The sequence below is a fragment of the Malus domestica genome, chromosome 08, assembly GCF_042453785.1.
Source record: "Malus domestica chromosome 08, GDT2T_hap1".
Classification (NCBI taxonomy): domain Eukaryota; kingdom Viridiplantae; phylum Streptophyta; class Magnoliopsida; order Rosales; family Rosaceae; genus Malus; species Malus domestica.
Genome location: NC_091668.1, coordinates 2,692,726 through 2,718,000, shown reverse-complemented (window position 1 = coordinate 2,718,000; position 25,275 = coordinate 2,692,726). Strand labels below are relative to the sequence as shown.

Genomic DNA, 25,275 nt, shown 5'->3' with positions numbered 1-25,275 from the left:
AAAAGTTAATAATTTAAAAAATAAAATTTTCTAACACTTACATAAAAATACTTGATGGTATACCACTCGTGTTCTCGTCATAATAACAAATTTCTGGAATCTAATCCTTCCAAAAAGTTATCAGAGATTGATAGAACCCACTAACCATATCCCATTAAATATGCTTTGTGTAGGTATTCGTTTGTTCTTTTTAAGCTCAATCAACTTTATTTATATTAATTATGCGATTTACTGTATCAATTGGGTTTAAGATATGGTAGCATTTGTTGTAAAGAAAAGTAACCGACCTTGTCAGAAACCACGGATGGTTGTGCTGTGTCGATGAAACTCTGATATTCCCTGCAAGGCTACATCCTTGATTCTCTCAATTCACCGTCCAAATTTTGCACTTCCTCCAAAACCCCCATATCTTTCTCTCTATATATAATTTGAGAAACATCTCACTCACTCTTGAATCCCACCTTCAGTTCTTCCCTTCCACTTTTAGCTTGTCACTTAATTAGCCAGACAATGTCTTCTCCTTTCTCCTCTATGTTTTCTAACCCTAAATCCTCCGTGTCACAAGCCGTGAACATCACCGGAAACGATTTGAAGGAAGAGCAAGAAGAACGTGCAGAAACGCATGAGCATAACTACGTGAGCAGCCATGTGCATATAAAACCCACTCACACCTCCCAACCCTTACACAAAGATGTCGTATTACGGCGCATGCGCCAGCGTAAGCGAGTTAACAGAGTACGAGCCGCTCTTCAAGCTCTCCTCAGCTCGCCCTCCTCCCTCTCGGTTCAAGAAAACAAGTGGGTTGATGATGCCTTTGCTTCTCCTTGATTTCTTAGGCCCTTAGTCGCTGCCGCCGCCCAAAAGTTTACGACATCGCTCGCAAGTGACTGTGAAATATGTCAGTACAAACCTAGGGTTTTGATTAATCTCTTCTGTACCAAATACGTACGTTGTTATTTTGAAGTTTTGTACTGTTTATAAACTACATTTTGCATGTAGACTTTGATTTATGGTGGGATCTGAATTTATCTTCATACAAAACAATTGCACGTTTAGATGGATTTTTACTTTTCATTTCCTTTTATTACTAATTAATGCAACGCATAGAAAATAAATATGAATTTTATTTTATGTTTTAAATTTAACATATCGAAGAGCAAAAATTTTAAAAGATGTCAATATGTCATATAGGCTGTCAAATTTAATTTTATATTCAAAACTTGACATTTCATTTAGAGATAGTCTAAAGTCTAAACAATAACAGTTTTCACTTATAAATCATGGTAAAAACAACATCGCAAATTTCAATCCTAAAGCTTAAACGTTGTTCTTAGTTAGGTCATTAAAAAAAAACCATGTTAAGAAGGACATAAAAGAGAGTTTATTTGTTTGGTTAAAAAAAATCTAAATAAAATTTTTCTCCATTACTGTGGTATTAAGATTTTTTTTTCTCCATTAGCTCATCTAAATAAATGGACGATTTAGTGGGCTTTTTCACTCTTTAAATTTGTTAGCTTTTACAGTGAGGATTCGTGTTAGAGATCTTAAACGTATGAAACGAGCCGTTTCATTTAAAGTCAAGTACAACAAACAACGACGTAGAAGGAAAAAAAACTAATAAAAATAATTAGAAAACTTTGAGTTTTAATAATAAAGATAAAAATATGTTGTAAGTGAATAATATTAGGAGTGACTTTTTAAAGTAAAAATGTATTTTTCGTTAAAAGTGAACAATACCGGGAATGTTTCGTTAAAATTCCAAAAAAAAAAGAAAAGGTTTTAACAACTTCTTCCTGGCAAGGCAACTGCTGCCTGTGATGTACGACTGGGCTATAACAATATATTTTCTAACAAAACAAACGAACTTCTTTGAAGCGTAAGTTCATCCCTCATGTTGAAACATTTGGAGAGTTCCCTGGATGATCCTCGTAGCCGTTTTTCTGACCTCCGGAGGGTTTCGGACCAACCAAGTCCCTGTATGAATCCGTTCACGTGGCCAAGCCAACCTGGCCATTGACCCCAATTTTTAGTTGCTAGTGTTGGTCTTATTTTTTTGTTCTGTTCAAGGCTATTTGACTCACTTAGTTAGGGTGAACTAGGACAGTATGAAAAATAAAATTTGAAAGGTAAAATAACAAAGGTAAAGTAAAATTTGGTAGCACTAGTACAAATAATAGTTTGCGCGACTTGGCATAGTTTTTCGCGCAAAGTCAAAAAACGTTACGCCCAACAAAAACTTAGTCGTGCACAAATCGTCGCGCAAAGGTCATGAAAGCAGGGTTTGCACGACAAAGGCGTAACCTGCGTCGCGCAAAAGTTTTCGTGCAACGTATCTTGCTCTCGTTTTTGCGCAAAGATAGGTGCGCGACGCAAGTATTGTCATCGCGCAAACCCCTTTTTTTTCTTTTCTTTTTTTTGACAAAATATTTTTTATTTAATTTTGTATAAATATTTTAATTAAATTATAAACAATAATTAATAAACCAAGAAAAAGTATTTAATTATAAAAAAATGAAAATGTACATACAAGCTGTCTGAACAAAAAAGAAAAAACCTACAACAAGTAGTCATCTAGATTTGATGCATCAGGCTACTAGGTATCGACTGGGCGAAGTGGTTGGGAGGTCAAAGGTGGAGCAAGATCAGGTGTTAGCATTGGGATTTCGAGGCTGAACATTTGTAAGGCCAGTAAGATCATGCTCATCCTCCAAATCCCGATGTTATAACACGATGAGTATGGAAAGTAGAACCAGAGTATGGAAAGGGCACTAACTGAAGAATGGCAGCACGAACCGCTTGGGAGCATGCAGCATTTGCGCGCATGTAATGTACAATATCCTAGAGTCATAACCAAAAACATAGTATTCTAATTAAATGCATCAAAAAGTAACACGATGAGTGCTCTCATTAACTTTAGAAGCTCAAGTCTAAAGGCAATCAACACAAACCTGACAGAAAGCTTAAACATGTAATAAACTAAACTTGATGAAAGGTCCAGGCCAGTCACCATGGATCCTTTAAAACATATAGATACAATCCAAGTAAAACTAACTGTCTTGCAACTTGCAAGGATATGTTGTTTACCGTACCCTACAAAAAACACAGGAAACGGTGCAGGAATCAAGAACCTGTAAAATAAAGCAAGGGATTGGTTGAATAGTTACTTGTTTCAAGCTGGAAGTGCCATATCCACTGTATGAAGATGACGAGTGGTTGAACAAGTGACCATTTCTCTTTGTCCATAGCAATTGCAAGAGGTTCCAAGTATATGTAAATCACATAAAAGAAAGATATGAAAGGAATAACACATTATCAAAATTTTCTTTAAGCACCTCACAACATTATTCAGTGAACTTGCTTTTATTAAATGAAGAAAACCGCTGTGAGTGAAAATCATACATACAATGCAATCTAGTCACACAAACAAGCATTGGTGATGGAAGACAAAATATCACTTCTCTTCAAAATAACGTTAACAAGCAGTGTTACATACTCTGTTGCCAGAAAACCATCAGACAGTCCACCAATAAAAATGACTTGCTGTCGATAATAGGGAAGGATAATTCTCATTCATCATCAAGAAAATTGTATGTATAAGCATACAAGATAGACTCCTATAGGTGAGCACAATGCCACCAAGTATCCCCATTCTTTCAAAATACCAGTCTTAGTAATTGGAAACTGCTCAAAAAATACTTTAATCACCAAATTCAAATATTCCCAACTCACCATTAACATAATTCAGACCACCAAACAGTTAAAATTTGCATTTTTCAACAACGAAATGGCACCAATAGCCCCAATTATTTCAAATTACCAACTTCCAAACAGAGATCGAGCTCTCGCAACTCAATCATTACTCAAATGCAGCACAATCCAGAAACAAAAAGCATAAACTGACATGAGAAACAAATAGACTTGAATAGGTTTGGGGCTGTACTTGAAGAGCACATATCGGAACTAATTCTTCCTCACAACGGGGCCGGAGTTCGGGCAAGAGCAATCTTAGGTGGGTGACTTACTAAGAAGTTCTCGTATGAGTTTCCAGAAACAAAACCGTGAAGGCATGGTCGGGACTCAAAGTGGACAATATCGTGCTACCAATAGGCCAGTTTGGGATGTGACAAAAACCCTTGGGACATGTTTTAGGGTTAGATCGAAGCTTGTTTTAAGTTGTGTATACATGTGAATAGCAGACAAATAACTCAGAGTAGTTTTTCCAAAATTTTCAACGAGCACCGCCCCTTTCGAGGCATTTTCCGGCCAAATCACGACGAGTTAGCCGTCGTGAGAGATATCATTCTCTTCATCTCATCGAGTACTACAACTTTCATTTTTTAATCACTTGATTTGGTTGAGTAACGAAGAAGTTATGAGCCTTGGAAAATCAACCCAAAAACCGACCAAATGGTTGCCTGAAAACCACCCTCAACCCAGGCCTTTGGGCTGAGTTACCTAACCCATTTGACCCAAACCCAGAGCCTAAATGTCCAAAGGCCTAAGCCTTGCAAAGCCTAACCTAAATCCCTTTTTATTTAAACCCCAAAACCCTTTTACAATGGGCCGGGCTTAAAGCCCAAATCCTTTAAACCCTTGGATCCACCCTTTAGGCCCAACCCTTTGACCCGGTTGACTTTGACCCGACCCAGACATATTGATTTTGACCCGGTCAACTGTCAACTTTGACTTTGACCGGTCAACTATTAGCTTTGACTTTGACCGATCAACGGTCAATTGTCAATATTGACTTTTGGTTGATTTTTCGGGTTTCGTCAGGGACCCCTCCTAGGCTAATTTCGACGTCTTTGACCCGTTTCTGACGTCCGTTCTCCCAAATTAAATTGTTTAAGTATAGTTTTGTTAATTGTACTATTTATGTGCTTAGGTGCAATTTCTAGCGGCGATTCCGTTGTTCCTATTTCATACGACTCTTCTACGACGAAGTATATGTGAGTGGACCCCTTCTAAAATGCATGTTTTAATAGTAGAAATGCATACATGAAAAGCATGATTTACTGAATACATTTTGTGAACGTTTTATGAGAAATTGATTATCATGTTATACTGAGCTTATTTTGGAATACCATATTTTCTATCGAACCCATGTTCTTGTAAGGTATCTGATGGATGATGATATACTATTTAGAGCATGTTTTCACACACTTCTTTATAGTATAGATAATGGATGATTTTATACTATGAAGCTGATTTTGAGATATATGTACCTATGTTTGGAAGGTTTATGTTCAATGTTTTGTGTGTATCTAGTGGTCACTATTTCTCCAGGGGCAAGGACATGGTGTTGGCTATGAGCTGGGAGAAATAATCCCTGACTTCGGGCTGAGGGACATGGAGCAGACATTGGGCTGGGAGAAATAATCTCTGGCTAAGGGCGCAAAGACTTGGGAGCATGCATTGGGCCGGGATATATTATTATTTGATACCACTATTTAGCACACTATATACGAGATATGCTTTATGAGATGTTTTATGGCATGCTAGGGTTTTCGGAGAAACCTATCACTTATTATGCTATAGTTTTCATAAAACTTTGGAGGTTAGTATGTTGCTATTTTCTTTATATATATATATATATATATATATATATATATATATATATATATATATATATATATATCAATTTGGTCCACTCATGTTTGTTTTGCGCCTTCTCAGGATTTAGATTCGAGACGTACGATCCCAGCGTTAAGGCACTACCACATCGGCATCTTCGAGTCCTCTCAGTGTAGGACCCATTCTTTTATTCATTCAATTTTATACTATTTCTTTTAGTGTTCTAGTTAGTTGTATGCTCTGAACACGTTCCTCACTTGCATATTCATTATTTTTAAATTTATAGGTCTTATTTATTTCTTGTTCCCAACATTTGCATTCAATAAATGGCTTTCGTCACCCTCGAGTGTCAGCCAGTACGTGACCATCCAGATGTCCCACGGACATTGGGATCGAGGCGTGTCACAAAGATTATGTAACGGGACAAAACTTTTCAATGGTTATAAATGAAAAATCACGATTTAACGGTTATTTTAACTCCGACTTGATGATTTTTTACAGCTACACTCCTTGACCCAATATGAATACAATGAATGATTTCGATCTGCAATTTAAAATATTTACACTAGTGGAATTTTATGTTATACTTAATGAAAATATAAAATAAACTCTAATTATTAGTGAATCTATTGTTTTGATGTGATACGCATTTTACGAAACTAGTTTCAACGATCCAACCATCAAACTTGTTTGTATATACTTCGAGATCACATATGTCAAAAATCGCAAAAAACAAACATTCAAATATTATGTAATGGGACAAAAAATTTCGACGGTTATAAACGAAAAATCATGATATAACGGTTATTTTAACTCTAATTTTGATGATTTTTTACAATTACACTCCTTGACCTTATATGAATACAATGAATGAATTCGATCTGCAATTTAAAATATTTACACTAGTGAAATCTTATGTTATACTTAATGAAAGTATAAAATAAACTCTAATTGTTAGTGAATGTATCGTTTTGATGTGATACGCATTCTACGAAACTAGTTTCAACGATCCAACCATCAAACTTGTTTGTATATACTTCGAGATCGTATATGTCAAAAATCGCAAAAAAAAACATTCAAAGATTATGTAACGGGACAAACTTGTATGTAACGATCCAACCGTCAAACTTTTTTATATATATTTTGAAATTTTTCGACGGTCCATCGCTCAAAATTGTTTAGCGCAACGAAGGTGTACCTTCATCGCGCAATGTTGGGAAAAAAGTGGTAAAGTCTTGGTTTGGCGCCAAAAATTTGCGCGATGGACCAACAGCATCGCGCAAATGGCCTTTGCATGACGTTTTGGTTCACCGTTGCGCAAAGACTATTTGCGTGACGTGGGTGGTCTGTTGCACAATTTTCTAGCGTTAAACCAAGAATTTTACTGCTTTTTTCCCAACATTGCACGACGAAGGTACACATTAGTTGCGCTAAACAATTTTGCGCGACAGAATGCTTCGTCGTTCAAAGTCCCGTCGCGCAAAATGTCCTTGCGTGATGCTTAGTTGTCAACATTGCGCAAAATGTCCTTGCGCAACATAATTTGCTCCGTCGCTCAAGTGTGTTTTTGTACTAGTGTAGGTAAAGTAAAACTAAAACAAGAGCCCTAATATTCTTCTTATTTCGATCATATTATTAAGAAGCATCCTTGAACTTATAATTTAGTTAATTTATAGTCTAAATAGTTGGTGGAATCCATTGACGTTTATAATTTATATGATGAACGTGCCAAGTTGCTAGGTTAAACAAATTTAATTGCAAGAATCACGGACTATCGTTCCTACTTTAACGTACTTATTCACTAGCTTCAATCATCTCACATTTTTAATGTTATTCACTAGCTTCAACTACCTCACATTTTTAATGTTGATCAAACGTTATAGTGGTCCACTTCTGCTGTATAATAATCAGTTGAATTGTATCAGTTAAGTTGCCAGATCAAACCCTCCTCAACTTCCCGATGATGCTTCTCACCAAGTTCCTAAAGTTCATCTTGTATAGTCTAACAAAAAAGGAAAAAGGTGACGTTTTGCTTTTTTATTTACTACCACCACAGAGTGGCTCAGCTGTTGGGAACAAATTTTAGGCTCGTATTGCACACGATATGTTCTGGATTCAATTATTGGGGCTGATGAATTACACGATGGTGGTTAAGTAGAGGCTGAAATGCTTTTGTGAGTTTTTCCAGCCTCCAAAAATGTGAACTGTCGTGGCGAATCCACCAATTGATCCCCTTTTATTAGAAAAATATATATAATTACGTTTTAATTTATTGGTTAAAATTTCAAAACAAGAACAAATAATGATATTTCGACATTCATAACTACACACTTGCGTTGATACACTAATTTTTTTTTCTCATCGTTACTATTTGCAACAATTATATCTTTCAAGTTTTGTCAAGTGCCCTATGTATTCTTATCTACTATATATGATTGGATTTTTTTTATTAAAAGTAAATCTAGGTTACATTATATCCAGAAGGAGCTGCAAGACTTTGCATTAGGTGGTTAATAATTTGATAGGCTGTCTCATATATCTCAAGGCTCAAGCTGTTGATTATATATATATATATCCATAATTTACTTCGAATCACGGAATTAGCATAACTACTGTTACTCTCGTGACCTAATATTTTAAAGACAAATTATATTCTAACATAAACAAATGTGAGATTCTAGAAACACCAACTGAGACAAATTAGATCACGAAGAGAATAGGCCATGAATGAAATGAAAGCTACATATTCAAAACAATAATTCTGCAATAGTATTGTTTTTTTTATCCTTTTAATTGTTTTCTTCTTTCTGTTCATTAGCGTCCCTATTGTTGATGACTGGATTAGTGAATAAGTTTGATTAACTGATGTTTAGATTATCTTATATAACTCGTTAAACATGTCGGATCTAAATATATTAGTAAAACATCAACTCTAATTTTGTAGTGCTAAGAAAAAAAGTGATTCATTATTAATATTATTTTAAGTTAAACCAAATCCTCAAACAGTCAAGGTATATGGGATTGGGAATAATAAGCCACTAAATTTTGTTGGTCAAATTGCGTGTGCATTACAAATGCTACGGTTCCGAGAAGTAATAGCAAATTGGTGTTAAATTATATGATCGTACATTATAATATACGTTATTTAATTTTCGAAGTCCAAAGGTGAAGAGTCCACTTCCACAGGCAGTCACCTACGCCCAATGACATCCATTATTGATCTTTACGTTTATAGTCTGTTAACGAGAAATCTAGACTACTCGTTTTAATTTTACGATCCTTATTAACTCATTCCACTAATTTTATTCACAAAAACTTAAAAATTTAAATAAACCAAATTTATTTTTTCTCTCTTTTGATTTCTCGATTCACGAGCTTCTGACCCAAAGATCTGTAGTAGATCTCATTTCCCCAACTAAGGCTATAGTCATCTGTAAAGATTGATGGTCATGAAAGCAAAGATTTATTGCCAAAGAAAAAAGAAGAACAATCATAGCTGCTGAGAATCATATGATTAAAATTTCAGCTCATTGACTTTTTGTCATTTGACTCAAATATGCATTATTTCTTCTATTTAAGCTGAGATGTACATACTTATATATAGGATTTATGAATTTTCAAAATATGTATTTGAAAAAAAGGTTTCTGTTTTAGTTGTTTTTAGTTTTTATATGTGTGTTGATAGGATTTTAAGTTTTTATTCTGTACTCATCACGTGTTGTCATAATGTTATTATTTTATTCGAATAATAAAACATATCAACATTTTCGAATTCTACTTATAAAATTTTCAAGATATAGGTGATTTGGGCTTGTAAAGGATATAAATAGTTAGGGTCAACACCAAGATGTTGCCCTCGTATTATTAGTGTGGGATCCTCTTTGCATGTATTGTCATATCCCCCTATTTTCGGGGCATTGGCTTTTCCTTTGTTGGGATTATCAAATATCTGCTTTTTTTTTTTTTTTTTTTTTTTTTTTGGAGAAATTATCAAATATCTGCTTTGATAGTAAACAAGGAACCTAGATCCTATCCGAACTCAAAAAATCTGAGCTAAGGATCAAATGATTTGAACCGTTGAAATTTGATTTAACGACTACAATTATTATAATTTTAAAAGGTCTCCCTGTTTGTAGCTTTTGGATCGAATTTCAACGGTCTGAATCACTTGATCCTTAAACTCAGTTTTTGGGGATCCGAAGAGAATCTAGGTTCGTAAACAAGACCGCAGTTAATATGTACAAAGTTGAAATATTAGTGTCACTTAGTGTAATATATAATGATTTTATTTTTCATTTGTAATTGAGAAATTTTAAGTTTTAATCTCATACATAGTAAGTTCGATATCAATTAATTTTTTCACCTCTTAATGTAAATATATCGTTGTATAAAAAACAAATTTGAAATATTAGCTTTCCTTTGTTGGGTTTATGAAATATCGTCATTGGCGCATATCTTCCTTGATTAAATCTTCTATATATGATTACTTTAATACATTGCTTAATTGTAAATATACGTATTCTAGTATATATAAGTTAGACTAGCTAGTCAAAGAAGCATGCTCGTCTCCTTACATTTAAATTTGAATCAAATTTGTACCTTCATTATTTTTTGTTGTGTCCCCATTTTCCTTTTTCTTTCTTTTTAAAAGTGAGCAATCATAAATCCACTTCACAAGCGTGATTTTTAACTTTTCATTTTGGCCCGTTAGTATAAACAAAGATTAATTATCATCACTAATCCTCCTTTGTCTCGTGTCTCAAACCAAATTTTCATTCCAAGATTCAAAACGAATTGTCTTGTTATTTGGTAACGCCTATTTCTTTTTCTCATGAAAAACACCAAGGCAAGACCCGTGTCATATACCCTAGTGTGAAAGCTATGAAGTCCGCTCCTTGTCGCACTCTCGTTTTCTCCTATAAGAGTGTCGTTTGGTTCACGGATTAGATCATATTTGAAAAGCCGGCAGATTAGATCGTATTCTGAAAGCTGGAAATTCATTTGTTGAAGAACCAAAAGCTCACGCATTCAATTTTCCAAGCACCAGATTTAGAAACCTTGTGATTTTGTTACGTACTTGGTATGAGTTATTTCACCCTAATTTTATCCGTACTTGTTTTTCCACTACTCACCATCCATGCAGCAAATCACTGCAACCAATCGTGCCCGAGTTTCGGTCCCATCCCGATTCAGTACCCCTTCGGGTTCTCATCGGGCTGCGAAATCCAGCTTAACTGCACTCCAAACAGCGGATTCGCAATCGGGGAGTTTCCAATCCAGTCCATTACCCAGGACAGCATAAGAATCAACCTCCAGAGCCGTTGCAACCGCCCCCTCCACACCCTCCTCCACCTGTACAGCCGGAACTACGCCCCGACGTCACGAAACGCGATTCTTTTACAGAACTGTACGGACGGTAGGCCGTCCAGCAGCTGCGAGATTCCCAACATTCTGGTGCAGGCGCGGTTCGACGCGCCACCCAACTGCAGCGCCAACAGCAGCCTCAGCTGCTACGCCGAGGCCAGAAAGGATGTCCAATTTCTGAACTTTGGGAGCGTCGAGCAGAAGGACTGCAAGTTCTTGCTGTCGTCGATTTCGGCGCCGTCGCCGCAACTTTTGAATAGCTCGACGCCGCTGTTGCTGGAGGTGGAAGTGGTGGAGTTAGAGTGGTGGCTTGAGGGAACTTGCGGGTGTGATAAGAACGCCAATTGTACGACGGTCGTATCGCCAAATGGGACAGAAGGGTATAGATGCAACTGCAAGGAGGGGTTTGATGGAGATGGATACGTTGCTGGGTTAGGCTGCAGGAAAGGTAATTATTGATTACATCTGCTTAATTAATGCTTAATTACTAATTGATTACTTCTGCTTAATTACTTATCCTTCTTGCTCATTTGATCATTCTTTTTCAACTCATCCATGGTGAATCATGGATGTATCAAAAGTAAAATAGACGAAAATAACTTAGCCATGCACTAACAACAAACAACAAGCTTTATTATACCAGATGGTGTCGACTGTATGAATTCTAGAACGCCACTACGTTTGGTTTTGTACTAAATCTTTTGTTAGTTCTAAGTACTCTATATCTTTTCTTATAGCCTCTTTTCAAGTTTACTTAGGTTGTCATCTATAACTTTTGACCCGAGCTTTTATTTCATAATCGTATATTCTAACTGTAGCATCTAAAATATTTTCAATTCATATGTCAAAATCGTCTTAATCGATAAAACAAAAAAGATAAAGGCCAACCAATTAAAACAATCCAATGCATGCTTAGGGTCCTACCTAATATTCTTTGACTCATATTTTTGGGATCACAGGCCACCGTAATACAAAAAGTCCATGAACTTAGATACAAATTTGCTTTCTATAGATATCGTTAGGTGAGATAGTAGCATAAGAACAGCACACTAAGAAACAAGCAAAGGAATTATTTTATTGCATTTTTGTATGCATTATTTTGAATTTGTAACAATATTATATTTGCTTATATAGCAGCCATATTAGAATATGCATTATTTTTGCATAACATTTTTTTAATATATATAATGAAAATAAAATACACTCAAAGGTAGAGATTTTGGTCAGCCACACAATAAATCAAATTAATGAGAATCAAATTTAAAATTTTTTATTTACAAGTAAAGAAAAATATCACGATAATATGTTGTTGTGTGATGGTTTTACTATTTTGAGGGAAGTTAAATATTTAACTAACAGTCAATTTGTGGGACTGGGCCCTGAAATGCACCTGCAATCCACAACATTATGCGGACTCAATTTGTGGGACTGGTCCATCATTGTTGTTTTTTTCTTTTTTTTCTTTGTCAAGGTGTGAATTGCTACCCATTTATTGGTGGTGGGGTTTTCCCATTAACACAAAAGTTTAGGGCGTGTTTGGATCGACTTTGAATGAGGATAATGAATCATGTAACCATTCTAAATCATTCTTCATACACTCAATCACTTTAATGCTCTACATAGTTACAAACTCACGTTATCAAACTTGTCGTTATTTTTCTTTTTCTTTTTTTTGTTTTCAGCTTGTTTAAGAAAAAGAAAGAGATATTATTGGACTCAGACTCAAAATAAAGAAAAATAAAAATAAAGAGATAAGATGACCCCATAGGTCTCCTCAGGATGGGTTTGTTTCACCTAATACACTGAGTTAGATGGGACTTTAATCATCTTTTAGTCATTGAGTAGATAAGTTTGATTCTCTAACCTATGTGTTTAAGAATTGCAATGACCTTAATTATTTAAAAGGGCCACGAAAGCTTTTTGCTCGAGAAACATTTGCCTACATTTTATGAGATGTCACAGCGACATACTAAGAAGCATAAGTAAGTCTACTCAGAGTTTGGTAGACCTAAACTATGATGTCCATTTTTGGTGTGGCCAAAGAACGAGGTTGTCGCCTCACCCTTCGAAAAAGAGGGAATGGTCACCAAGTCAGCTGCATTTTGCAAACTTGAAGAAAACTCAGAGTTACATTTGTCATCTGATAATTTAGGTGGTGTCATTGTATTAAATATTATCAAGTAGTGTTTTCAACCTATTAATATATGTATATGTGACATATTAACGATGTCATCTGCTTGTATAATAAAACAGAAATTAGTAATTCTATGGATGTTGACCCGCACACACAAAAATTTCTCAAATACATAGGACAATTCTAAGTTGATCAACATTCAACAGATTCATATTCATTTTATATCCTAAATCGATCATCTCCTACGTAACTTGGAAAAACTGTTATTCTCATTGTTTATTTTGTAAAGATAGTTTGATAATTATTTCATTTTTAGATTTTAATTTTAAAAAAAATTGAAATATCATTTGGTAACTACTTTCAGTTTTCAAAAAAATAAAAATCCAAAAATTGAAAACTACCTTCTTGAGTTTCAAATTTTGGGCTTAAGTTTTGAGAGTCATTTGATAACTATTTTGTTTTCAGTTTTTTAAAAAAGTGAAAACTAAAAAACGAAAACAAAATGATTATCAAACGACCTCTAAATTTGTCTAACAGCAGATTAATTCTTGTATATGAGAATGTGAAACAACAATCTTTACAAATGCAAGGTTTAACTCTGTGATTTGTGATCTGTAAATTAACAGTCTCATCGACATGCAACCCTGCAAAATACTTGTCTGGAGAATGTGGAGGAAAGACCAGGTTCATCGTTTTGATTGGAGGTAGCCGATTAACTCTTCTTTTAACTAATTAATGTCGAACACTATAGCGGTCTTTTGTTTTATACAACGATATTCTACCAGGAGGGGAATATATATTCGTTTTTAATCCGGGAATTTTTCTTTTCTCAGCTGTGTTTGTTGGAGCTTCTTTAATGATCAGTCTGGCTCTGATATGCTGCTTCATCCGGCGGCAATCCAAGCTGAAAGCGAGACACTCCACGAAACGCCTTCTGTCCGAAGCTACTGGCAACTGCAACATTCCCTTCTACTCCTACAAAGAAATCGAAAAAGCCACGAATAGCTTCTCAGACAAGCAAAGGCTGGGAACCGGAGCTTATGGAACAGTTTACGCAGGAAAACTCCACGACGAATGGGTTGCCATAAAGAGAATTAAACACAGAGGACATGAAAGCATTGACCAAGTCATGAACGAGATCAAGCTCATTTCATCGGTAAGGCACCCGAATTTAGTCCGGTTATTAGGTTGCTCCATTGAACGTGGTGAGCAGATTCTTGTGTACGAGTTCATGGGGAATGGGACATTGTGTCAGCATTTGCAAAGAGAGAGAGGGGAAGGACTTTCTTGGCTCACACGCCTGACCATTGCCGCTGAAACTGCGAAAGCAATATCCCATCTCCACTCGGCTGTTAAGCCTCCGATATACCACAGAGACATCAAGTCGAGCAACATTCTTTTGGACTGCAAGTTCAAATCCAAAGTCGCTGATTTTGGCCTTTCGAGGCTTGGGATGGCCGAAACCTCCCACATTTCAACGGCTCCACAGGGGACTCCGGGTTATCTTGATCCTCAGTACCATCAGAACTTCCATCTCTCCGATAAAAGCGATGTCTACAGCTTTGGTGTGGTGCTTGTCGAGATAATAACAGGGTTAAAAGCGGTAGATTTTACCCGCCCCCAGAATGAAGTGAACTTGGCGGCTCTAGCCACTGACAGAATAGGAAGGGGGTGTCTAAATGAGATCATAGACCCTTTTCTGGAGCCCCTTTTGGATGACGCTTGGCCCCTTTCGTCGGTTCATAAGGTCGCCGAATTGGCATTCAGATGCCTTGCATTTCAACGAGACATGAGACCAACTATGATAGAAGTGACAGCCGAGTTGGAGCTCATCAAGCTAAGTAAATGGCCATCTTCAGAAGAAAACACATACACAGCTTCATCAGACGGATCCTCTTGCTGTTCTTCATCTAGCGTGAGCGAAAAGCCTCTAAATATTACCAAATCCCGATCACTGAGAAGCGTCAATGCACTGCAGAGTGGAGATGCCGGTAGCTTTAATTCGAGCGAAAAGTTCAAGCATAATTCACCGGTCTCTGTTCAAAATACTTGGTTAAGCGATCAGAGCTCGCCTTCATCAAACAGTTTGCTGAGTAATGTAATTCAGTGACCCTAAAAGTTGATCAAACAGTTTGCTTATAGTTTCATGTCAACATGTTCATACCATTAGTAATGCTTATACTTTCATATATTTGAACTCATTTTTTGTTTTGGAGTTCTTAGTTGTAAAGATCTTTCCCTGGGCTTGTTGATGCTTTGTTCCCTTTTTTTCTCCCAAAGGAAACTAAATTGAAGAACGCTAGTGGCGGAACCATGATTTCAATGTCGTCTAGGGCAAAGCTTACATACTAATTTTTGTTGTTTCTTTTTAAGGGATCGTTTCATAATCGTGTTGTTTTTTGTTTTTGTTTTCACCTTTTTAGAAATTGAAAACTTATTTTTCAACCAACTTCAGTTTTCGATTTTCATTTAAATCCAAATTTGAAAACTCACAAAAGTAATTTTTAAATTTTAGTTTTCAACATTTACCAAACAAGTTTTATTTCTTTTTAAGATGCAAAATACTTTAGATTGAGTATGTTATATTTTTTGTTGGCCGAAAAGTTTTCTAAATGGCATATTCAAACCTATGGATGTGTCTTGGACATCCTAATAGAGACGCTTTTTTTACTTCGACATGTTGAAATCTCCAGCAAAGTTTTGATCGAAGCCTATTAAATATGCACCATATCCTATTATCTTGTATGTATTTTAAATCAATTCTTAATGACTATCGTACTTTTCCAAAAAAAAAAAAAAAAGATAGCCATCTTAGATTGAAAATATAAATTCACATTTTTTATATCTTCAGAAGTTTTGACTATTTAAAATGAGAAGACGAAATCTCAAATTTATATTTCATAAACTAGAGTAGAACAGTTACATCTCCCACGAATATTTTTATGTAACTTTTACATGTAAACTTTTCGTATCTCCATTAACAATGCCCTAAAAACTATCATTAGTATAGAAAAAGAAACTACATTCGTGAACCCTCTTTCATGGACTTCATGTGCTATAAATAATTAACACATAATTAGCTTGAATAAACATGATAATATACAAGATTCTGTCCTTGTTATTGAACAGTCAACTATATCAAATAATTCAGTGTTGTAACATCTCACATCGTTCAGGGGAGTGGATTATTTAAGCCTTATATGTTGTTGATCCTAAAAACTACCAAGCCTACGTGGCGCACAAGCCGAGTAATCTATAAGCTAACTACGTTCTTCGGTTGAATGCGGGGAGTGCCAACTCGTCGGTCGACTTCAACTGAGGAGTAAAATGTGTTGATGTTGCGTTGGGTGCGCGGCTGACTTCTGTGTCTTGCGATTGCGACCAAGGAAAGAACACGTCTCGGCCTCTTGGTTTCTCGAACCTGAAGACAAGGCTACTATTCTTACGAAGTTCACAAATCGTCGTCGTCGGATTGAGTCACAGTGATGGTATTCGTCAGAGTGAACTCACGCCGAATCGACACTAAAGTGTAAGGGCACAAATGCTTAAAGCGGATATAAGTCTTAACAATAAACGTGGTTCGGCCGTCGGAATACCGAACTCTAAATCCCACTTAAGAGTATCCAATCATACAATAACTCGGTGTGCAATGTGCCGAGCCCAATAAACTGTAACACTTCACTTCGCCGAGAAGGCTAATGAGATGACCTCGACCAATAAGGATTCAGAAATCCTTCTAGACCGAGACTTGGATCACCGGTTGCCTTCACAGTGCTGTTTATCCAAACTGAAGGTGTGTCAGCGAAAAGAAAAAAGAAAAAATCTCAAGGTTGTTGAGAGAATTTGCGCATGACAGTTGTGTGTTGAATTAGAGGAGGTTGTTTCGATGTATTCTCTCCCTATTTATAGCAGCCAACCTGTATTGAATCCCATTTATTCTTGGATTAGCAACTCATTCTCATAATCCATCTTTATCTCAACCAATCCTATTCCTACTAGGACTTTGAACACAACTCATTATCAAACCGTGTTCAATCTCAGCATCTTGATCCCGTCGAGACTCCCTCTCATAACAGGATTCGTCCACATTCCTCTTTCCGATAGGATATGGCCCACTTCGACCGCTCGGCCCATGGGCTGAATATCTTCTAATGACACCTGTTTATAACTTTTGGGCCGAGGATGAATCTAACATCGGCATATCCCACATTGGGCCGAAAAAGATCTAACTAGGCCCAAAACAGTATTTTTGGGCCCAAACGTATGTATATTCTCATTTCTACCTAGCACGAGGCCTTTTGGGAGTTCACTAGCTTTAGGTTCCGTCGGAACTCCGAAGTTAAGCGAGTTTGCGCGAGAGCAATCTCATGATGGGTGACTCACTGAGAAGTTTTCGTGTGAGTTCCAAAAAAAAAAAAAAACCGTGATGGCATGGTTGGGCCCAAAGCGGACAATATCGTGTTACGGCGGAGTCAAGCCCAGGATGTGGTGAGGGCCCGGGCCGGGATGTGACAATTTGGTATCAGAGCCAATTTCTGGCCGGAAGTGTGCCGACGAGGATGTCGGGCCCTTAAGGGGGTGGATTGTAACATCCCACATCGCCCAGAGGAGTGGATCTTCTAAGCTTTATATGTATATTTTCATCTCTACCTAGCACAAGGCCTTTTGAGAGCTCATTGGATTCGGGTTCCGTTGGAACTCCGAAGTTAAGCGAGTTCGCGCGAGAGCAATCCCATGATGGTTGACCTACTGAGAAGTTCTCGTTTGAGTTCCCAGAAACAAAACTGTGAGGGCGTGGTCGGGGCCCAAAGCGGACAATGTCGTGTTACGACGGAGTCGAGCCCGAGATATGGTAGAGGTTTGGGCCGGGATGGTTGACCTACTGAGAAGTTCTCGTTTGAGTTCCCAGAAACAAAACTGTGAGGGCGTGGTCGGGGCCCAAAGCGGACAATGTCGTGTTACGACGGAGTCGAGTCCGAGATATGGTAGAGGTCCGGGCCGGGATGTGACAAGTGCACTATATACAAGCATTTTATGAGGTAACATTGCTTGATAACAGGAGAGGCATTCACATTTACAATCAATTTTTCGGTTTATTCAAAATATCGTCACGTAATGTTATAATTTCACTCAAACTGTAATTTGTGTAAAAAAAAAAATTTAAATAAGTTCTGAAAGTGAAATATATAAACTGTATCGCCTACAAATAGGCTACAATATCAAGCGAAAAATAACTCCTCTAAATAGCAATGTTCCAACAACTAAAAAACGTATGTACTTTTTTTTTTTTGAACAAAAGTTTAGGAAGATATTGGTTACACTCACCACCAGCACTAGAGCATATGCACCTCGAGCCAAAAGGATTTACGTGTAGCAGCTAACTGCTAGCTGCTACTGATATGAATTTACGTAAGAATTTACAAATCGCGCATCAATGAAGATTGCTGGCAACGAGACTCGAACTTTGTGAAGAGGTGCATAAAGCACGGAGGCAGAGTTTATGAATTGAGACAACCCTCATTGGCAATTTGTCTACACTTTTACCATGTGCGTTATTTCCATGGCGTGTACGTGAGCGGTGAACCAAATTATAATATCATTGTTGGCATTGATAATTGACTCTTAATTAATTGGTTAGTTTAAATAACATGCGTTCAATATACCGTTTTTATTTTTTATAAATAAAAAAATTGGAGAAGACATGGTTTCTTATCTAATAATATATTAACTGGTAAGTACAAAGTATCTTAACATTGGTTAAGTTTATAATATAAAATTAAATCCAAACATCCACAAATGGTGTGATGAATTATTCCTCTTTCTTTACGAGACATGTGGAGATGGTTTATGTGCATGTCAATTTTCAATTGGAATCTCAAACTAAGCTTTTGGGGACACCACCTTTCTGTTGTGCCTCTGTATTTCAGCCTTTTTAGCCTGCACTAGCTGGTCACATCCACACCAAAAAAACATGGAGAAATCCTGCGAGTGTCATTGCTAGGGGTGGTTCGGTATGGGATCCCATACCGAAATCCTTGTTCCGATTCCCAAACCGAAATTTTCGGGAATCCCAATTTCAATACCGATCCCAAACCAAATTTTCGGGAATACCGAATGGTTTCACTATCTATCCATATATCCATCTATCAATCTCCCGTGTTTATTCTGCATCTATGTATCCAGCTATCAATCTTCTGTGATTTAAAAATTCTGCATATGTTCCACTATCTATCTTAGGGCTCCTTCCTGTATACGGTCCATCATCGATTTCCAATGCTCCTTCAGTATTTCAATTTTCACTATTGTAGGTAGATGATGTTCCCCTTAAAGATGTGCTCCTATATATTTAGAAATTAAATAATATATATATATATTTTTTTTTTTCGGTTCGGTTTGGGAATACCAAAATCCCAAAAACTTGAGACCGATTCCCGTACCGAAATTTCGGGATCGGTTCGGTATTGAATACCGAAATTTTCGGGAATTTCGGTTTGGGATTTTGTCGGTTTGGTTTCGGAAATTTTTCGGTTCGGTTTGGGATTTTTGGGATTTTTTTCTAGCCCTAGTCATTGCACATATACACGCAAGCAAGTGTTCCACTCACCGCAATATCAATAACACAATTCTAAAACATGATTAATTATTTCGTATATCGACAACACATCATGTGTCTCGTTTGTTTGCGAGTTGTGAGTTCTGACACAAAAAGAGCTTGTTTGAGGCGTTGGTTGTTCGTTGTGTCAAAATGAAAATTTGACATAATGAATTATAAATCTACAATAAAGTGAGTTATATAATTCATCCTCACACGTGAGTTACATATGATCAAATTAAAATTCCCCACATGGAATCGATCAAATTATGGTTAGCAAGTGATCAACGATCATCATGGCACAAAAATAAATAAAATTTCCCTCATGTAATTAATTATCTTCAATCCACCTTCTTACAAAACATAATATTCCAATTTTCACATGTTATGCCGGATCATCAGTGTACAGAAAATCCCACACAATGCCAGTACAATATCCCAATTATCCACTAATAAACAAAAAACCAAAATTTACAATTCCCAAAAAACCAAAAATAAATCAAAAGCTTGCTCTTTTAAGTGACGTCATAGTGATGGCAGCCCCCAACGGCGACGGCGCCACCTCAATCTCAAACGAATCGTACCGGAGAAAAAACTCAACCACCAAAAGCCTCGAAACCAACACCACGAAATCCTTCCCGGCACACTGCTTGTTCCCCACCGTCGGACTTTCCGTCTCGGGACCGTTCGACCACAGCACGTGCTTCAACAGCTTCTCCCCCTCCTCGCCGACAAACCGCTCCGGAACAAACTCATCAGCTCTCTCGAAAATCCTCGGATCTTTGGTCGCGAACGGTTGGAACCCGAACAGAAACTCCCCCTTTTTAACCTTAAACGCCGCGTCGTGGCTCTCGATCACGAGATCCTTCTTCGCCTTTCCGTACTGCAACGGCACCGGCGGCTCGATCCTGAACGCTTCGTAGACCACAGATTTCATCAACGGCATTTGCTCCATCGCGCCCATCGTGATTTTTCCGCCGTTGGATCTGACGACGGTCCTGATCTCATCGGCCAATCGGGTGTGGAGTCCGACACCGGCGCGCCCGATCCACTTGATCATATTGGGGAAAAAGATCTTCATCCCGCCGAACGAATTGAAGCACGTGGCGAATAACAGATTGTGGCACGCCTCGTCACGTGAGACACCCAGTCGCTCCGCCTCATCAAGCACGTGACCGGAAGACTCGTAGAAGAAATCGTAGAGGCGCTGGTAATCCTTCTTGATCAAAAATGGCGGGAGACGGAAAGAGTGGATAACAGGTTCTTCGATGAACTTCGGGAGGCCGAGGATCAGAAGTGGGCCCAAGTTGAACAGGACCCACTTCGACACAAGCTTGGGTCCGTCGAGCCCAAGTGGAGTATCGGCAGGGTTGGCCTGGTGCAGCGACCGGGCCAGGAAGTTAAACGCAGCCTGATCGTTGGCCGCGACGAAGTTGGCTTTACCTTTGTCGGCGAGAGCGGTCTCCAGAGTTTCAAAAAGCTCCGTGTAGGACGAGTGAAACTCGGGTAGGACAGAGTCGCGACTCGACTTGAGGAGGTAGAAAATGACCCGCTTCAGCTTGTCGTGCTTGGGTTCTGACGGGTCGAGGTAGGAGAGGATACGGTAGCCGCCGGTGAGCTCCAGGGAGGGCATGTAGGTTCCGGTGAAGATATCCTTCTTCTCGACTTTCGAGACGTCGAAGAGCACCGGGAAGCTCTTACCGTCGAGGAGGGCGACGACCTGGGACCTGTAGGTGATGGTGGGGCCCGGCGGCATGTTGACACGGAACACCGTTGACTGGTATTTCTGGATGCGGGACTTGAAGAACTCGTCCCTGCCCTGGTTGTAGAAGTAGTCCAGGCGGTCGCTGATGGGGCCCACGAATGGGAGGCCGTAGTCTCCGGGGATGTTCTTCAAGGGAAGGGGTTTTGTCAGGTCAGACTCGGGCGGGTTTGCTGAAACAGACGAGGAGGAGGGGTATTTTTCGGAAACAGAGGCGGAGATGGGACGGACATGACGGCGCGTGAAGGAGGAGTTGAACAGTGGTGAGTTTCTTGATGATTGGATTTGAAACTGTAGCTGCAGAGAAGGGAATCCTAAGGAAGTCGAAGCCATTGGAGGAGGCTTTGACTGTTAGTTAGAGGGAGATGGGAAAGTTGATGGGTGAATTATGGTGGATGTTTGGGTGGCAGCTTTATTTATAGTGGGGAGGTCGAGTGGGAAGACGGTGGGTTATGGGAGCCCAATAGTTAGTGCAATTTAATAAGGAGGATCGTGAAATGCGTGCATTATATTGTATATGTTGCTTTGGTTTGGGTGGCGCCGACTGGGAACCCACGTTGAATATTAGAAGAAACCCAAATACCAAGTTGTCCAAAATATTGAAGCAAATCCTTTTAATTGGTATGTTTGTGGGTAAAACACATTCATCTTGTTTGTGCAACCCTTAGTTGAAAATATTGCATGGAAAATATGTCTGCAACACACCTCATTTGACATATGCATAAAATTCGATGAATTTATAGTGCATATAATTGGGATTAACAAGTTTTTCTGTTTGTTTGTAGATGCGGTGCACCTATTCATCTATGGAAAAGAAATCATTTAGCATTCATGCAAATCATGTAACACATGCAAAAATAACTCGTCGAAAACATAAAAAAAAAAAAATTCCGCACCCAAGTAAAATTGGGTACTCTAAATTACATGAATGTAAGAATGTGTACTTCGAAAAGAAAATTTTGAGTATTTTCTCTAGAAAACAAATCAAGTTATAAATGTTTAATCAAAAGTAAAACTAGAGGAACACTAAATAAGTAATAAATCATCTATCGGTCATATTAGGTGCTTTCTTATTGACTTCTTAGTATCTCGCATGGTAATTTTTTTATAAAATAGTTTGTAATCAGTCTCGTTTGTGTATACTACCAATTCATCTAATTGTGGATTGTGCATATTTTCCTACCACGTTGAATTGCACTTTGGTCCAAATCATCGTCCTTGTTACCAAACCCGTACTAAACTTTATGAACATCTCCAACAACAGTAGCAAATAGCCTTGTTTGTTTTGAGAGAAACGATAACGTTAGTAAGTTAAATGTTAAATTAGTCATCGACGGGATTCGAACTCATACCGTCATACAATGACACAACACCTTTCGACTACTGTGGTCAATGACCACTTGCAATAGCCTTTTGTTAGAGATGCTATTACTGAAATTTAACTAAAAGAAAAGAAAACTTCTCATGGAGTAATGCCAAATAGAAAAAAACGTGCATGGACTACGACCGTCAACGACTCAACGCTAAAGTTGAGTTGTCGTTTTTCTCATGCTTCCTATCCGAATGGAAAATGATTATCTCTGGATTCACTTTGTGAGGCGTTCATCGTACATTGTATGATTAGTTTTCGTTCGATACTATTTGTGTTAAATTTTAAATAAAAAAATTAAATAATTTATAACAATACGATATACGATGAATATCTGAGATATGAAAATTTATCCGAACAAGTCTACGGCCTCTAAGTGGTGGGTGTTTTTACTTTTTACGCGCACGTTCTTGATCGTCATTTATGACTATAGTTCTTGATCGTCATTTATGACCGTAGCGCGTGGGTCTAACAATTCTACTCGCCAAGCACAAACCTCGGACGCAGTTGAAAGTCAAAGCTGTTGCTCTTTTTTCACTTCCGACCACGCGATGCCTGGATACGGATTCTCACTGCCGGCCAAATTGGCCTCATAGATTTTGTAGTGTTGTCCCCTTTAGCAACTGTACAGCGACCCTTTTATTCACTTGGCCTAGTTTGGCCGGTTGGGGCAAATGTAACCATCATTTCTTGAGCTTTGCCCAACTAGTGATGGATTTTCATTTTACTTTTGGAATTTGGACAAGTAAAATGTAACTATACCATACTCTAGGGTCGTATACTATAATTATGGTGATTCATTTATACGCGCGACGATATGATGATTACGACTAGCATTTGGAGATATATAACATAAGTTATAATATTAAACCCTCATTAGTTAATTGATTAAAGATTTGCATGTTATTCAATCAAGAATATTTAGCCATTGGATTAAGATACATGATTATGTTGGAATTTATTAGTTTATTTAGGAAATTATTATAAATTTGAATTGACTTTGTATTAGGTTATTTTTGGTATTTACGTATTAGGGTTTTTAGGTTTTTGTCGCTGTAAATACAGGTTGTAAGTTAGTATGAAAAATAAGTCAGTCACAATGTAGTCTTCACTTTGTAGCCATCTTAGCAATCTTTTTTATTTGTTTTCCAGTTAATAATATTCATATTTTCATAGTTTGTTTATTTGGTTCTGATTTTCAACTGATTCAACAGCTATTCTTCATTTATTGGCGTTATATCTCTAATTGTTTTTTTTTTCCATTGTTGCCACGATCACCTTTTCCATACCCCACATTTCTTGAACTCTAAGGCCATCTCCAACCAAGCCGGCTAAAGGGCTATAGGCCAAAACATACTCTGTTTTGACACAAAACCCATCTCCAATGGAGGGCTGGGCCAAAAAAATTTGGGACCCACCAAGCCAAAATATAGCCAAATGGCCAGAGGGTTGAGCAAACATAACCAGCTTGCGACCAGCCTTGAAAGTTGGGCCCAGCTGTGCTACTAGCTGACATCATGTAACCTTTTTTATTTTTATTTTTTTAACACAAAATTAAAAAAAAAAATTATAAATACCTAAGCCATTTCTACACCATTTTCACATCTTTTTCACCCCTTCATACTATCTTACCTCATTTTATAATGTCTAAGTTGTTAACATGCAAGTAAAATTAAAATATTTAATAACATGAAACTTAAAACAACATTTAGCGACAAGTGATCCTCAAAATATGTTTGGAAACCTTATTTTAATATGGTAGTTTAATTCAATTAGCTGATAAAATTAAAGAACAAACTTGAAATAATAAATTATTGAGGAGGCTGAAAAATAGCCCCCTTTGGTTGGAGATTATATAGAGATATGACCTGACATTGTTCATTAAAAAATAATTCATTGCAGGGTTATAACTTGGACGAGGGCTAAATGTAGCCCCTTCGGTTGGAGATGGTTTAAGGTAACTCAAACCTTGCTCACCGAGTTCAACTTCACCAACGACACCCTCCGCTACGGTCTTGCCCTTCATATTTCCTTACGAAACCCTAACCGCGTTTAGTGTAACTATTACGATAACATTCAAGTCACGCTTCTTACAAAAACCAAAGATTTGGGATTGTGAATTCGAACTTGTTTTACTAAGGGAAAAAAAAAACACAAGTATATTGCCCTTCGTCACTTGAAGCGAAGCATGACTTGGTGAATCTTAACGTTGAGGATCTTTCAAAGCTTAAAAGGATTAACGGCAGATATTGTTGCGAAGCTTTATCTTCAAAATGCGTACACGATGTCACCAAAGCTGTCGGTGAAATGGAGAGCGCAGAAAGAGTTTACATGTGACTCGAAGCTTTTCCTTACACCAATGTGATGTATGTAAAGGTATCCTAAGCCAATTATATATTGCCATGTAGTTTGACTTTTAAAATGAATGTACATAATTGACGTGAAATACTCACCACAATCATATCCTTATCTTACGAACG

The 25,275-nt window shown here is 37.6% G+C and overlaps 2 protein-coding genes across 2 annotated transcripts; one reads left to right on the top strand and one right to left on the bottom strand.

The window, feature by feature from the left end:
• Positions 1-10,173: 10,173 nt before the first annotated feature.
• LOC103440458 (wall-associated receptor kinase-like 14) lies at positions 10,174-15,395 on the top strand. Its single transcript, XM_008379149.4, has 3 exons — positions 10,174-11,386; positions 13,699-13,776; positions 13,906-15,395. Exons 1-3 carry the CDS (start codon positions 10,657-10,659, stop codon positions 15,180-15,182), a joined length of 2,085 nt encoding a protein of 694 aa, XP_008377371.3. The 5' UTR covers positions 10,174-10,656; the 3' UTR covers positions 15,183-15,395.
• Positions 15,396-19,972: 4,577 nt separating this feature from the next.
• LOC103428639 (allene oxide synthase 1, chloroplastic-like) lies at positions 19,973-22,193 on the bottom strand. The gene has a single exon (XM_008366758.4). The coding sequence runs from the start codon at positions 21,757-21,759 to the stop codon at positions 20,164-20,166; it is 1,596 nt and encodes a 531-aa protein (XP_008364980.3). The 5' UTR covers positions 21,760-22,193; the 3' UTR covers positions 19,973-20,163.
• Between the last annotated feature and the right edge of the window lie 3,082 nt (positions 22,194-25,275).

Excerpts from the sequence above, each read along its gene's own strand:
- LOC103428639 (XM_008366758.4), bottom strand. The coding sequence starts at position 21,759 with ATGGCTTCGACTTCCTTAGGATTCCCTTCTCTGCAGCTACAGTTTCAA.
- LOC103440458 (XM_008379149.4), top strand. The coding sequence starts at position 10,657 with ATGAGTTATTTCACCCTAATTTTATCCGTACTTGTTTTTCCACTACTC. Across the intron at positions 11,387-13,698 it reads TGGGTTAGGCTGCAGGAAAG|TCTCATCGACATGCAACCCT; the intron begins GTAATTATTGAT and ends GTAAATTAACAG. Across the intron at positions 13,777-13,905 it reads GTTCATCGTTTTGATTGGAG|CTGTGTTTGTTGGAGCTTCT; the intron begins GTAGCCGATTAA and ends TTCTTTTCTCAG.